Raw genomic sequence first — 15,548 nt, forward strand, 5'->3', positions numbered from 1 at the left:
ATTCTGTACTCTCGAATAAGGCATTGGCCAATTTGTTGAGTTCGTCCTTCTCTTATCTGGACTCTCACAATAAATAGTTCAAGGCATCATAAATAATCTGTACATCTAGCTCAGTGTAACACTTTCAGTGTTACATGTAATATCATTCACTAGCCTACCAAACCAAAGTACTAAAAAGACTAGGAGAATGGTAATCAGTCAGTTAATGTGCATAATTATATGTACAGAGCCCAAGTTCTGAGCAGTATATTAAAAATTGGTTGATTGTGGATAGACCTGTTGTAGTATCGCTGTTTTAAACTTACTTCTCCTCTAGTTTTATTTTGCAGATAGACCCTCAGAGTGAATTCTTTTCCACTCTTTTACCTTCGGAGAAAGAGAAATTTGTTTTTTTTAATGGCAAATAGACCAAGTGAGGGTAAAAGAGTCCAAGGTTTCACTCAGAAGTCTATCTGCAAAACTAAAACTAGAGGCGTAGTAAGTTCAAAACTGTGATAATACATGAGGTCTATCCGCAATTAAGTGAAATTCACCTTTTTCAAAAACATCATTTGATAACAGGGTAAATTGCAGATAACCACCCTTCCTACATTATCCTTAGGCTTTAGCTAGCACGTACCAACCCGAGACTGGAATTTTGAGAAGTATAAATTGCAGATGCCCCCCTTACTTATAAATTGAGGGGTTATAAATGCTAATACACACACACACACTACGAGAAACACCATCGGATTTTAAAGTAGTCCGGTCTAATTCAAAAATTTCACCTAATTGTGCTTAACTCTTGATAATATCTATGCTGATATATGGATATGCACACATTTACTCTGCAGAAGGTGATTGCTGATAATCAAACAATCTACGATCTCTATCACAATCTCTTAACCCCAACGCACGTGATGTATGGTTAAGAACATTAGATATCCATACCGATCTGAGAGTAATCTTAAGACTAATAGGTGATGCCTTCTTCAATGACGCTATTGAAGCCAAAATCCATTCATCAGACCCATGTACAGCTTCTTGTTCCTGTAATAGAGGAACTAGATGCTTAGCCTTGTGTTCATGAACACCAACAGCCAAGAAACAAGAAAAAATGAAAAAAAAAGACAAAAGATACAATAAACTAAGCAAAAAAGAAAAAATATATCATTTCATATTCATCTTATATAAACCAACTTACAAGGGCAGCCAAAATTTCTTCAGTGGTTCTTTTAGAGAAGCATCTATCAATTATGTCCATTCTGTAAGTAACCATATAGATCAGAAAGAAAAATAGAGGAAGACAATTAAGCCATACAATTGTGGAATTAGATAATGTAAATTGTAGATTAATTAAAAGAAAAGTAACAGAGTTCAAAGAGCTCGTGTAACAGCGCATATCCTTATATGAGTTTATGACCTTCTGGCTTTGTGTTCTGTAGAGATATCCTCCCATCACCCAAGAACTAAAAGGAAATTTGATAAATGATAAATTAAACAATGATAATTTAACTTATACAATTTACAGAACGAGTTCACTCTCAACTTTCCCATTTTACTGTCATGTCAGAAAAGTGGAAAACACATGCCCACATCAGCCCTAGATTAATTTCAACAATATGAGTACTAGATTTCAACATGGCTGTGCATGTAAATTACGCTAGGTAAGGTGGTAATGTTTTGAAATATTAGGGAAAAAGGTTTAAAAAGAACAATCTTGCAAAATTATATAGGTTAAGTTTATAACTTCCTTTTTTAGGTATAAATATAAACTAGTTACGGAAAGATGCTCATTCACATGGGATACTGATTCAGAAGGGAAGAACTTGCATCAGTATCTCTATCACCTTTCCATTTATCCGCATCCCTTTATTTTTTTCCTTGCAAATTCATAAACTACTTGAAATGTGATAAATCAATTTTATTCATTAAATAATATTCTTCACTGAATATGAATATTCATAGTTTGTTATGAGGGAAGTTGGCTGAAGAAATATATGCATCGTTTACCTATTATAAGCACTTTTTTCTCTCACAGGCATCCGTTCTGAGAACTGGTCGATGATTCTGCAGATGGTAAAAGGATCAGAACTCTCTGCCCTAACAAGCGATTCCTCCAGCAAATCCAATCTCTGGTAGCGGACAGACCACAAGTTAGAAATGCATTTTTAGCATACTTGGTTCTCTACAACTTCGAAAGAAAGGAACAAAATCTAAGCAGTTAAAACATATACAGTGTTGGGAAAGAGAAACCTTGCATTTTAGTTGGCATGTTGCATATGATAATTAAGAAAATTAAGAAGACTATTAAGACAGCAAATAAAGGATAGTTCTAATAACACCGAGGTAAGAGAAAACAACATCTGATACATTCATAAGTTGGTATTTGCATTCAATGAAAGATAAGCATACCGTTGAAGGAACAAAATGTGTTGCAAGGCCACATGCAAGCATTTCAGCCCCTTCCAATCTTGCACCAGTCAGACCAACAAACTCTCCTGGAAAGAAACAAAAATATCATGTAAATATAGTTTTATGTGGCATTTGTTAAAGACGATTAAGTTCATAACCTTAAGGAAGAATCCACTGGATAAATGTAAGCATATACACAACTTGACGAAAAAACATCAGATAAAAATGCATAATGCATGTGGTAGATCCTCCCACTTTGGAACCACAATTCAAATTGACGGGTCCATGTTCTTCATTGCAAACTTGACAACACAATGAGATTGTGTTGTTTGCTAAAAACGTAAAGCAAGATGAAAAATGTGAGGGAGGTGCCATGATGCAGGACAATCTACAAGATTTGGGTTTGGATTAAAAATTTTAGTTAGGATATTATAGTTTATCTTTTTAGTTAGAACAGTGAAGTTACAATTTTAGTTACATAGTTTGTTTGGTTTTTTTGTTCTCTTTAGATGATATCTTCGTTATGGAGTTTATTTGATGTTATCCATAGTGCATTAGTTTTTTTCTTTATAAATAACCTGTAATATCTATTTTGGAGGTCAGAGATTGATTAATAAAAATTATAAGATTTTAAATATTTTTTGAAGCTTGTGAGTTGCATTAGGTGTGAAGCCATAATTTCCAAGGTTAGATGTGCATGTGAAGCCAAACTAGCCAAGTTACCTCTTCTATCTTTATTTTATTTTTTGTTTCTCTCCTCAAATTAATCCGCTGCCGCTCCATAAAAAAAGATTTTTTTGGTTACTGTACCTAATATTGATTTGATGTGAACAATACCTCGCCTCGATGCCAATCTCGCATGATTGTTGCAATCAGTCCCTCTGACGATCCAACACCCTTTGACAATCTATTCAGATCATCTACGACCTCGGATGATCAATGTCGAATCTTTTCGGATCAGAGTCATTTCAGTCTGTTCCTCATCATTTGGTATCAGAGCAAGTTGGTTACACTGGGAAGCTCAAGAAAATCTTGCTTAAAATGAATGAGAGAAACAAACAATTGAACAGATTGATAGTGAAGGGAAGCATTAAGAGATATCCTAAGCTAGAACTGGAGCTAGAAGCAGAAGCGAATCAGGTGATATAGCTTCAGTCCCAGCTTGTACTCAAGCCCAAACTGAAGCTCAAACTTGATCCTGAACAAGAATAGAGCAAGAGATAGATTTTGACCAAAAGTTAGAATCTGAACTCGAGCCTCAGGCTGAAATAATGACCTATAATCACCACTTCATTTAATTTACTTCAATTTCACATGGTTATCTACTTCATTATTCCAGATAATAGAGCAAGAGATAGATCTCGACCAAAAGTTAGAATCTGAACTTGAGCCTGAGGCTGAAATCATGACCTATAATCACTTAAAGAGTCCACTTCAATTTAATTTACTTCAAGTTCACATGGTCATCTACTTCATTATTCCAGATCCTTCACCACCAACCCAATATCAAATTTTGCATATATTTTGCTGAGGGATGGTTCAGTCTATTCACATTACTCTTCACAGTACAGTTCATCCGAAGTATCATCGATGATTTTCCGTTCCATGTCATTTGGTACCAAAATCAAAAGATCCACTGTTTCAACTTCGATATCAATAGTGAAGCACTTCAAAGTCCGTCAATGTCATTCAAATTAAACCCAAGGTGAGTTTCTCAAAGAGGAGGCTTGTAAGGATTTGATTTTTATTTTAATTAAGATGTTTTAGTTGAAACTGTTATTTAGTTTTATCTGTTAGTTAGAATAATTAGATATGATATTTATTATCTTTTTTATTCACGAGTTTGTTAGATTTGATTAGGACGTTGATCCTATAAATAATGATGTATTTCTTCCTTTTAAGATGAAAAATTGATGAATAAAAATTTAGTTTGGAGAAATTGTGGAGTGATTATTCAAGGCGCGAAGCCAGTTTTTTTCTTTTTTTTGTATTACGAATTTGTGTACGAAACCGGCATTTTCCATCGTTTTCAGAGGCTAGATACTGTGAGGTGAATCCAATCTAGCCTATTTATCTTCTATCTTTCTTTATTTGGTCGATTATTAGATACCAACAATGAAAAAGAGAAAAGTTATTGTTCATGGGTACTGTTCACCTCCGACCACTATTCATGACCACCTCCATTCCGCATCATGCCGTGGTCAAAATAATGTGAGATAGATGCTACAAGATTTTCTGCGGGAGGTGTCCCTTTCTTCAACCGGAGGAAGTGAGGATCGTTTATAGGACAACACCCTCAATGTAAAGGAACACCTCCCATAGAAAATGGTGAGCTATGCCACCTAACTCACTATTTCACATCCCCCTCATTTTCCATCTTGCTTCACGTTCTTGAAATAGTAATATCCATCCTCCTGTGCTCTCCGGAATGCTCACTTATCTACATCTAAGAATTGATAATCACAATTCTAGTTGATCCTAGAGTCTAACATATGACCCCACCCCCCACCCCCCACCCCCCCCCCCCCCCCCCAAAAAAAGCAACAACAAATGTTTTGTGCATGTGCGTAATAACTATTAGAGATGTTCATTCGCATGTAGATAATGTTAACAACAAATAGAACTCCAAGTCATGACATGTCCAAGGTAACCCCTTCCAAATACAATTTACAAAAAGATAAAAAACTGCAGAACGATAGTCTAAAAATGGCCATTGATCTAAGCATACAGTTTTCTACTTAACTCAAACGCACTACCTCAACTACTAATCTAAGCATCAAAAGGTTATAGATCTGGTGGGAACACCTAGGATTCCTCTGAACTCTTACTTTTCCCCACAGCTAAGGCATGTAGTCTCCTCCATGCGAGCCCAACCCAATTCAGGCTATACCAAAATTTGGATAAACACTGTTTTCTCTGAGAATGAAGCCAGCATCACAGACCACCTAAGCAGCTAGCAATTTACAGCTTAGCATAGAATCTCAAGATATCAGATATGCGCTTGTGGTGGCCGAAGTACTTTAGGTTGCAAATTCCAAATATTCTACTGACTTTAGCCAGGAAATTCAAGGAATACCAGCCTCTATCTCCTACAATTTTGAGTTTGTAGTAAGTTTTACTATGATCCTAAAAGTTTCAAGAGACTTTACCCATACTATGCAAAATGGTTTAACGTTAAACTGAAACAGATTGATACAAATTCACTGTCAAAATCAGTATGGAGCCAGGAATTTCGGCAAGAGGGTCCAGAAAATATTAAACACGATAACATATACAACAATTGCAAAATTGATTAGGATCTAAATATCAATCATTCCATGACTGGTAAAAGATAAAATGTATGAATATGAAAAGTTTAAACACATATTATCATTTCAAACACTGCTTTTAAAAAGCCTCCGCCTAGTCCGCATAGGCGTACACCTAAGCCTAGGCGGTGCCTAGACTGCCTAACTAGCGCCTAGCGTCTGAGTGATACTTAGGCTGCCCACCTAGGTTTTGAAAGTGTTTAGGAGAGCATTGTCTGCTTACGTGGACTGCACCCTTTAGGCCTTTATCATTATTTTCTATGTTACAGCCTCCACGTTCTCCAACCTCATTCAAGCTCTTTTAACCTCCAAATATGAACACCCCCGCTACCTCCTCCGACCTTTAGCAAAACCTCCTTGACCACCACTTAAATAAAGAAAGAAATTCGCCTAAACACCTGTGCGGCAACTAAACTTTCTATAACATTGATATTTATTATCAATTATTATCATTAAAAAATAAAAAAAGAAAACCTCCTAGGCTCTAGGCATCAGGTCCAACGCTTAGGCCTACTAGTGCTTTCTATAACCTTGTTAATTATTATTTTAGTTATTTAGTATTTAAGTATGCATGGTTTATTGTGGACCTAAGATTGCTATCTTTTTTTTACAAATTTATATGAATTTAATATATATTTTTATCAATTATTATAATTAAGTAATATAAAAAATAGTCAAACGCCTAGGCGTCTAGGCGTTAGCTCAAACGCCTAGTCCACCTAGCGCCTTCTGTAACATTGATTTTAAATATAATACAATTATATTTTTTAATGAAATTTTCTCGTTTATCTTCATACTCTTTTGGTGTGGGCTCTTGATGATTAGAGTGAGAATTTTTATTTGATTTGTTTAGGAATTTGAGGATTATGACCTTGTTGAGATGAATACTGATACTTTATTTTTATTAACAATTAAATTTTTATGATTGAGAAGAATTGAATTTCATAATTGCATTCCTTAGACTCTAATGGGTTCATTTGGAAACTGTATTCCTTAGTGGGTCTGATTGTAACTGTAATTTCTTGGATGTTTGCTAGCTGAATAGGTATTAAGTTGAAAGCTTGGACTGCACCACATAGATGACAACCTAACTATGGACTACAATCTCTTTCTTTAAGCTTTTGGTATTAAGAAATCTTAACCATTGTTTCCCCAATTCTTTCTTCTACCTTCTTTCTTTGCCCTAATTTCTCTCTAAAGTGCAATTCAACCTCATCCATGGCAGAAAGAGAAGTCACGAAGCCAAAGGAGAGCTTGTGAACCTTTCATAATGGCAGAGGGAAGGATGGCCAGAAAGAAATAAAACTCTTGCGAGAAGAGAAAGAGCACAATCATTTGCTTTTGTTTGTGGGGTTTACACTTAATTAGCCCCTACACTTTAAAAATTACTGTACATCAATGCCTATAGTTTTTTTATCCAAGCCGCTAATGGAGGGGGGTAGTGGTGGAGCTACATAGTGTCCAGCGGTGTCACGAAACACCATTGAATTTCCTACTTTATGTATAAGTGTGTTTGTGTGTGTTTTTTATTTTTACTTGTAATTTACCACTTAGGACACCACTCGAGTTAGAATAGGACACTACTAGAAGAATAAAATTATAAAATTGTCAATCAGATTCCAATTTTCAATTACTATCGTGATAAGAGATACTGTAATTAAATAGTGAGTGATTATTCTAAAATATGAAACTATAATTACTTGATGGAATATATTGTAAATTGAACACTGCAAAATATTAGAAGAAACCTACTAAAATATGTAAAGTGAACAAAGTTAATAGGCACAACTTCTATTTAAGCCGCAACCTTTTTCATTTTTCTGAAAAAAAAATGCTAAACATAAACCTAATCCACCGACATTGCAAATTCGCAAGTGCAAGCTATCGTCAAGAAATTATGCAAGTAAGTTGTCTTCTCCGGTGATCACTGCAAGTGCAGAAAGGGTCTTTTCTGCAATGAATTTATAAAAAATAACCTGTGTAATCGGATGTGTGATCATTGGATGAATGATTTTCTGGTGACATTCATTGAGAAAGATGTATTTAATACTACTAATAATGAGTCTATTACTAAACGTTGTCAAAACATAAAAACTCGTCGAGGACAATTATGAAAGTATTTGATGTATTATTATTATTTTTGCAATGAATAAAAGTTTTTGGTCAGAATTTTATTTTACCATTCACATTTTTATTTCTGATGCATTGATAAGTTATATAGTGACACCACCGGGACAAAATTCTGCCTATGCCACTGGCTTTTGGGGGGGTGGGGGGAGGCAGGGCCGTATTGGACCCTATAAGGCTCCGCCCCTGGTCAAAACCCCAAGCTTTGCTTTCCCTTCTGAGAAAAATGTCCAGTGTCTGGATTAATTTAGAATAGAAACACTAATGGCATCAAACCTTTGTCCGTTCATGAGAACCACCTTATGGGTCTCCTTTGAAACAGTTGTAGAGACAAGTTTGATCGGTATAGTCAAAGGCTACAAGTAATGACAAAAGAGGCTAAGTTACCACTTACTTCATCCATTCACCATCGAGGTTTAAGAGAGAGTAGTAATAAGTGGAAACAAATTAGGATAGGGATTGCTACTTGAGACTGAAACAATACCATAAATCCAATGAAGGGAACTTAAATTTTACTCCAGACCCTTGTGGGTTACAAGCGACTATATGAAGAAGAGAAACTATGATAACGCCATTCAAAACATATATGAATTCCTTTAAAGACCATGCATTAATGCATCGGTTATATAATTTTTCAGAATACAAGTAGTGGTTACGTTCGTTATTGATGCACCATTAAAATCACATACTAGTAGCAGAAGATATTCTGAAAGAGATACTCTTACTGTTATTATGATAATGGAAACTGATTACTATGACAAAACATATATGGAATGTGGATTATCAAATATCATAGATGATTGATTTTATCACATCAGAGATCATACCAAAATATCCAGGAAGCCTTGAAAGAAAATAAGAAGCACCTACATCTGGGAACAAGCCCAAAGCTGTTTCAGGCATTGCAAAAACCTGTAAAATGGTTCAGAATAAGAGTTAAAATTGCAGAATAAGCCTCCTTACAATAAGAAGAGAGGAACTTTGTATAGGTAAACAGAATGAAGAATGATTATGATAATCCTTATCAAAGTAAAATTTATTTGATTATTATCATGTAAGCATACTACAACAAGATAATTGCACATAGACCCCCTGTAGTATCATTGTTTTGACTAACTACACCTTAGTTTCATTTTGAAAGATGACAACGCGCGCGCGCGCGCGCGCGCGCACAAACAAAAAAAAAAACCCTCCTTTTTTCTATTACTATTTTAGCCAAGGTGAAAGTTTGGCAGATACTGCCCATGTATGAAATTAGTAAGTCTGAGGGTAAGTGAATCAAACAATTTCATCCTATGGTGTTCATCTCCATCTTGTTTTATATACATAATGGTTTACCCTCCCATGAATTTGGAATGGTTTTATCCACCTTGTCTCAACCCGGTATTAACAGTTCCCATCATGTCCACCGCTTGTTTTGCATTGACATAAAGTATATTGCAATTCATAAAGATAGCCAAAGGCGCAGACACTAAACTTTTTATTTTAAAAGAAAAATAATTGATTAAATCTCAGACGACATTTTTAACACTTCTCATGTAATATTTTAATTAAAGCTTTGATAACATATTTCTGATGCACAAAAATAAAAATAAAAATAGAAGCAACACTATTTCTTAAAATCTTACCTTAAACCAACAAGATTAAGCATGCAAGACTGGAATATAGCACTATTTCATATAAAGCTCCTCTTCCCCACCACAGAGATTAAGACCCCATCGTCAACACACAAAGAATAAGTGTAAATAAGAACACCCTGTAACAGGTTCCTAATGCATAACATCCCTTTTTTTTTGGCTATAGCTAATAACTTGTCACAGGGGTGATAGCTTCTCGTACAAAAATATTTTTCTTTGAACATGCCTAGAGCAATGTTCAAAGAGCATGGGCCAAATTAAGAAACAAATTTTTATCTAGCCAGAATAGTAGATTTCAGAAGATCAAACAGTAAGTAATGAATCTTTGGTCATTCTTAGACACCCCAGAGGTTATAGCGAAAATGAAAGTCAATATCTAGGTTGCACAGGTACGGGTATGGGTACATAACACGGCAAATTTGTAAAAAGTAGGGTACGGGGACACGGCTCATATATATATATATATATATATATATATATATATATATATATATTATATATTATATATTATTAATATATATATGATATATATATATATATATATATATATGAGAAATATGAGTATGCCTGGTACCAAGCACAAATTTTATGCTTGGTAGTGATGTGTCACATCCTCATCCACTTCATACCCATGTGAATTTGTTCCCACATTTAAATGAGTAGAGGAGGATTTGACACCTCACTACCCAAACACAACTTTTTGTGCTTGGTACCAAGCATACCCAATTTCTCTCCCCCCTCTCCTCTCTATATATATATATATAGAGAGAGAGAAAATGGGTAGGCTTGGTACCAAACACAAAAAGTTGTGTTTGGTAGGAGATGATATAATCCCTCACTCATTCAAAAGTTGCATATCCCCACTGCACTTCCATATCCATGTGAATGTTGATCCCCCTTTTGAATGAATGGAGAGAATTGTGTCACTCACTACAAGCACAAAATTTGTGCTTGGTACCAAACATACCAATATATATATTATATATATATATATATATAATATATATTATATATATATATATATATATATATATATGGGTATGCTTGGTACCAAGCAACAAAATTTATGCCTGGTAATGAGGTGTCATATTATCCTCCACTCATTCAAATGGAGGGACCACATCACATGGGTGAATGTGGTCCCCCCAATTGAATGAGTGGATGAGAATGAGACACTCACTACCAAGCACAAAATTTGTGCTTGGTACCAAGCCATACCCATTTTCTCATATATATATATATATTATATATATATAATATATATATATATTATTCGAAGAGAGAGAGAGAGAGCAAGAGAGAGATTAATGGGTATCCTTGATAAGGAGAGGATATTCCTCATTGATAAATATGTCGCACAATCTCCACCATGTGAAAGCGAGAGAATAAAGTAGAAGAGAGAAATTTCACATTGGGGATTGATGCCCATCATTTCAAGGAGCGGATCCCCCTCCTTGTCAAGGATACCCATTAATCTCATATATATATATAATATATATATATATATATATATAAATATATATATATATATATCATTACAATTATATAACACTATAGCAGTTTACTATGTTTAGTTTCAAATTCTCAATAAAATAAGCTCATCCCTTAAAATTATAAAGTAAACTCATTTGAAACTTTGACTTTATATTCCACATAAGCATAAAAAAAGAATAAATAAATAAATAAATAAATAAATAAATACGTACGTATATACATACATATACACTTACCTATTTAAATATGAGAACACATGTCTCCCATTCTTAGCATTGTCATTAATTTTAAAGAAAAGACGAAAGCAAATATTCAAGCACCCATGTGAATGGTGATGTCATTCCACTAACAAATTTAAAACTAAGGAAATAAGAGAGAGAGAGTCTTCTTCTTCCTTGCATCTAAACTCATTTTCCTTTGCTCCAAAACTCCCGTGTCCCCTCCGTTTGGGTGCGGAAACGTACCCAAACCGCACCCGACACGGGTACGGCACCAAAATTGCCATGTCGGGGTATCATAGGTCAATATCCTGCTCAGGCTATAACCATGCACTATAAAAACATCAAAAGTAACCACAACTGGAATGAGCAAGAAACTGATTCCCTGGAAAAGTATCAAAATTTCTCGATTTGCATAGAAGTTCACACATGAAAAACTAAATTAGATATGGAGATTGTACCGATTTCTCTGTAGCGACTCGAAACCTTCCATGAATAGAGACACCAGCCCCACCCCCCATTACGATTCCATTCAGAATGGAAACCTTTTACAATCAAATTAGACCAAATTTAACCGCATTTATTGAGAAAAGCAATACAAAAAATTTTCAGGAGAGATAAATCATATGATTCATGAATCACCTGAGGTTTTCTGTAAGTCGCAATTATATAGTTCAAGATATACTCATTCCAGAAAAAGTTTGCACCATTTGTCCAATGACCTGATGCATAACAAAGTAAACGATATCCATTCATGCTTTAACTAAAATCATCACTTTGCAGTATCAATTGGAACAGGACTTTCGTATGATAAAAAAACTAGCATGATCTATAGCTAGCAATCATACAACAAAAGAAGACAGCATGCAATTTTTGTCTCATAAGTAATAGCCAAGGCTCAGAATCTGGTGGGATCATTTGGTATTAGATATAAGAACCTTCTGTAGCAGAACGGGCTACTGCTGATACATCTCCTCCAGCACAGAAGGCCCTTCCCTTTCCCTAAAAGCAATGCATCAATCAAATATTGACTAATAAAATCAGCATATGGTAATCAAAACAAGGAAGAATCAAAATGCAAAAAAAGAAGTAAAGTTGAGCATAACAAGAAACAGCTAGGGAAAAAATGATTACAAAAAAAATACAAAACATTCAATTAGAATAAAGAAAACAATGGGTTGTGGACTCTTCCTTTCTTGCCAAAAACTACAGTATTATCAATACTTCAAGGTTTTGTCTGTCATGTTGTAGCACATAGTCAGACCCGCATGTCCATTTTGCAACAGAATAATGGTTGGCACGTTCGTGTATGATAAACTTTCAATGGTGGCCTCGGATATCTATCCTCTTTAGTCTTTGCAATGAATAAATCCTGTGTATGCAATTATCAATAAAGAAAATATACCTTCATAATTAGCAGCTTAACTGTAGGATCCTCTTCATAAGCAGTGAAGAGCTTCAGCATTTTCAAAATCTGAAACAACAATCACGATGTATAGTTATACTATTTAAGGCTGTAAAAAGACACAAATAAAGGCACAGAAACTTGGAGTTCTTTGAACATCATAGATGATGACTATATAATTTTGTTCCTGAAAGTTTAGTTCCACATACAAGACTGATGTAAATGTCCATAGACTAGATTATTTTTGGCACATTTTCTAAATGTTACCAATGTTATTAAATCCAAATATGTTTCACTTGAGCAAATACTATGGGAAACACTCTCCAAAGCATCTTCTAAGTACGGATGCAAAAAGATATGGATAATAAGTTATCAACTGATATATCATCATCCATACCTGATAGGATACAAATTACACACACACACACACACACACATATACACACACATATACACATATACATATACATATATATACCTATAGATGTATATGTATGTGTGTGTGTGTATCTCCAGTAGGATATAGATACAAAAATGGATATTTTTTATAAATTTGTCACAAAGAAGAATACAAATACAATAAAATATCCAGATTCATATCCGGATATCCAGGTATATGCAGCAATGAGTAGGATGAAATTATTTTAACATTAGATTAATAGATCTGAGATAACTTTAGTAATTTAGAGCTCTAACCTTCGCTAGTAGATATCTTGAACACATGGATGAACTTTGATTAGAGAAATTTCAATTCATTTAAACAACTTTTTATAACATGACCTATATACTTTTGAATCTTATTTGTTTCCTCATATCTGCTTTTATCGCTACATGCTTTTGTCTTAATCAATTGGTAGCTATATTTTGTTTTGGCGGATGTGAATTGCAGAGTTTTTCGTAACCCGAACTATGTTAGCTTCCAAACCTTAACAATGTACACCAGTAATAAGAGCATACGGACATAACAACCATTATATCCGATCCGCACTTGCGCAATTTAGTAATTTATAGAACTATAATATATTTTTCGGGGCTACGTGGTCTATGAAACTTCAACTACTTATAAATATAATTTTGAAGTATTTCAACTTGTCTTACCGGTGTATCATATGCCGTGAAATCAACGGTTCAGAATTTTCTTAAAGTTGCTCTTTTTTGCCCCTAGATATTTAATTAAAAACACATCAAAATCTTTGCAACTTCTGTCTGTATGTAGTACATGAGTATTACAACTCATCCAACGGTACGGATTTTCAATTTGAGAATAAAAAATTTAGATTTGACTTGATAGTATGTGCACTTTCGTTACTAACTATAGTAGCCTAGCTCAACAACAGATAATGCGCATCGTATCCATTTCTAGTAATTAGACTCTTAAATTGACAAATAATAATAATCAAATCCATACCATTTCAGAAGAGAGGGCGTTCAACTGCCTCGGCCTGTTCAAAGTCAGTACGCTCGCGCATCCTTTCTCTTCTACCAAAACCTAGCAAGAATTGAGCATCAAAAGTGTAAACTTTGGTTTTAATTGGGCTGGGCAAATCTTTGGAAAGTTTTTTTTCTATTTTCTCTCAAAATTAAATGAGTAAGGAAATCAGAATGGGTTACCTGGTCGGAGTCGACGATGTTTCCTTTGATTTGGGGAGCGGCCATGGCTTCTTGCTGATTGAAACCTTAGGGTTCTTTTATTTTCTGTAACAATGTTGGAGCCTTTTTCTGTAATAATTTGATGGAGGGAGTAGGATTGTAGAGGACGGAAGTGAAAATTGATTTAACTGACGTCTCTGCCATTTTCTTTATATTTTTCTTTTTTTTCTTTTTTTTTTCTCAATTTTTCCTCCTAATAAGTCAGAACTTTTTATGGTTTGTTTGGGAGTTTACTAAAGAGGATGTTATTCATTAGGATAATTTTGAGAGTTAAATAATGGAAGGAAGGAAAGATAGGGAATGGAAGTGAAAAGAAAAAATATTGTTTGAGAGTTTAGTAAGGGGAACGGAAGTAAATTTGTTTTACTTTGTTTGAGAGTTCTAATAAAGAAGAGGGAATTAAAGTGAATATGTATAAAGTTAAATAAATATCTTTACATATTGGATGAGAGTATATCTTAGCCATTAGTTTTAATGTCATAAGGGTATAATTGTCTTATCGCATTGTAAAATTTTACATCGATTTTTATTCCATCCCCTGCCCCCCAAATTGGAGGGGGAGGAAAAAGGAAGAAAATTTAATTTTCCATTCCATCCTCTAACTCCTCAAAAAACTCTCAAATAAGGTAAAAATTGAAATTTTATTTTAACTTCCATCCATTAATCTCCATCCAAACAATGTGCTAACGTCTTCGCTCGCTGCTCTCATCTCGTGAGCCTCATATGGATACTCACCTTTTTAAGAGTTTTAGATATATCCTCGAAAACCCAAAATAATAATGATAATAATGTAGATATTATTCTATATTAATTTGTCCCTATCGGTTTTTGAAAGGGTTAATTATAGAAAACCGCCATAAACTTTTAGGAAGTTATAGTAACGACCCCACGCCTCAAACCAAAAAATAAAAACAAAAACAAAAACAATAATAATATTATTCTTATTATATTAAATCCTCCGAGTTATTGCAAATAACTCCTATGAACGGTCACTAAATTTTCATTTAATCTTCAAATCATATCATGTGCCAAAAAAAAAAAATACCAAAAACAATTGCTCAGTCTAAAAATTTACCTATTTATCATTTTTAATAAAAGGGTATATTTTTGAACTAGGAATGAATTTTTTGTCTTTTCTATCTTATGCTTACTAGTGACACATTAAAGTACTTTTTGAACTAGGAATGGATTTTTTTGTCTTTTCTGTCTTATGCTTACCAGTGACATATGAGAGTACTTTTTGAACTAGGATTGAATTTTTTGTCTTTTCTGTCTTATGCTTACTAGTGACACATTAGAGTTGGTGGTAATAATA

The 15,548-nt window shown here is 34.2% G+C and overlaps 1 protein-coding gene across 1 annotated transcript in view; it reads right to left on the reverse strand.

The window, feature by feature from the left end:
• LOC109825536 (3-hydroxyisobutyryl-CoA hydrolase 1-like) overlaps positions 1–14,354 on the reverse strand; it is a 14,864-nt gene extending 510 nt beyond the window's left edge. The window contains exons 1-12 of the mRNA XM_020392388.1: positions 14,195–14,354; positions 13,992–14,072; positions 12,584–12,652; positions 12,117–12,180; positions 11,821–11,900; positions 11,640–11,723; positions 8,657–8,741; positions 2,395–2,480; positions 1,993–2,114; positions 1,184–1,244; positions 931–1,029; positions 3–56 (exon numbers count right to left, since the gene is read on the reverse strand). Coding sequence (XP_020247977.1) covers positions 3–56; positions 931–1,029; positions 1,184–1,244; positions 1,993–2,114; positions 2,395–2,480; positions 8,657–8,741; positions 11,640–11,723; positions 11,821–11,900; positions 12,117–12,180; positions 12,584–12,652; positions 13,992–14,072; positions 14,195–14,239 — 930 coding nt within the window. The 5' untranslated portion in view covers positions 14,240–14,354. The remainder of the gene's footprint in view (positions 1–2; positions 57–930; positions 1,030–1,183; positions 1,245–1,992; positions 2,115–2,394; positions 2,481–8,656; positions 8,742–11,639; positions 11,724–11,820; positions 11,901–12,116; positions 12,181–12,583; positions 12,653–13,991; positions 14,073–14,194) is intronic.

This window comes from Asparagus officinalis, chromosome 10 (assembly GCF_001876935.1).
Source record: "Asparagus officinalis chromosome 10, Aspof.V1, whole genome shotgun sequence".
NCBI classification, from domain to species: Eukaryota; Viridiplantae; Streptophyta; class Magnoliopsida; order Asparagales; family Asparagaceae; genus Asparagus; species Asparagus officinalis.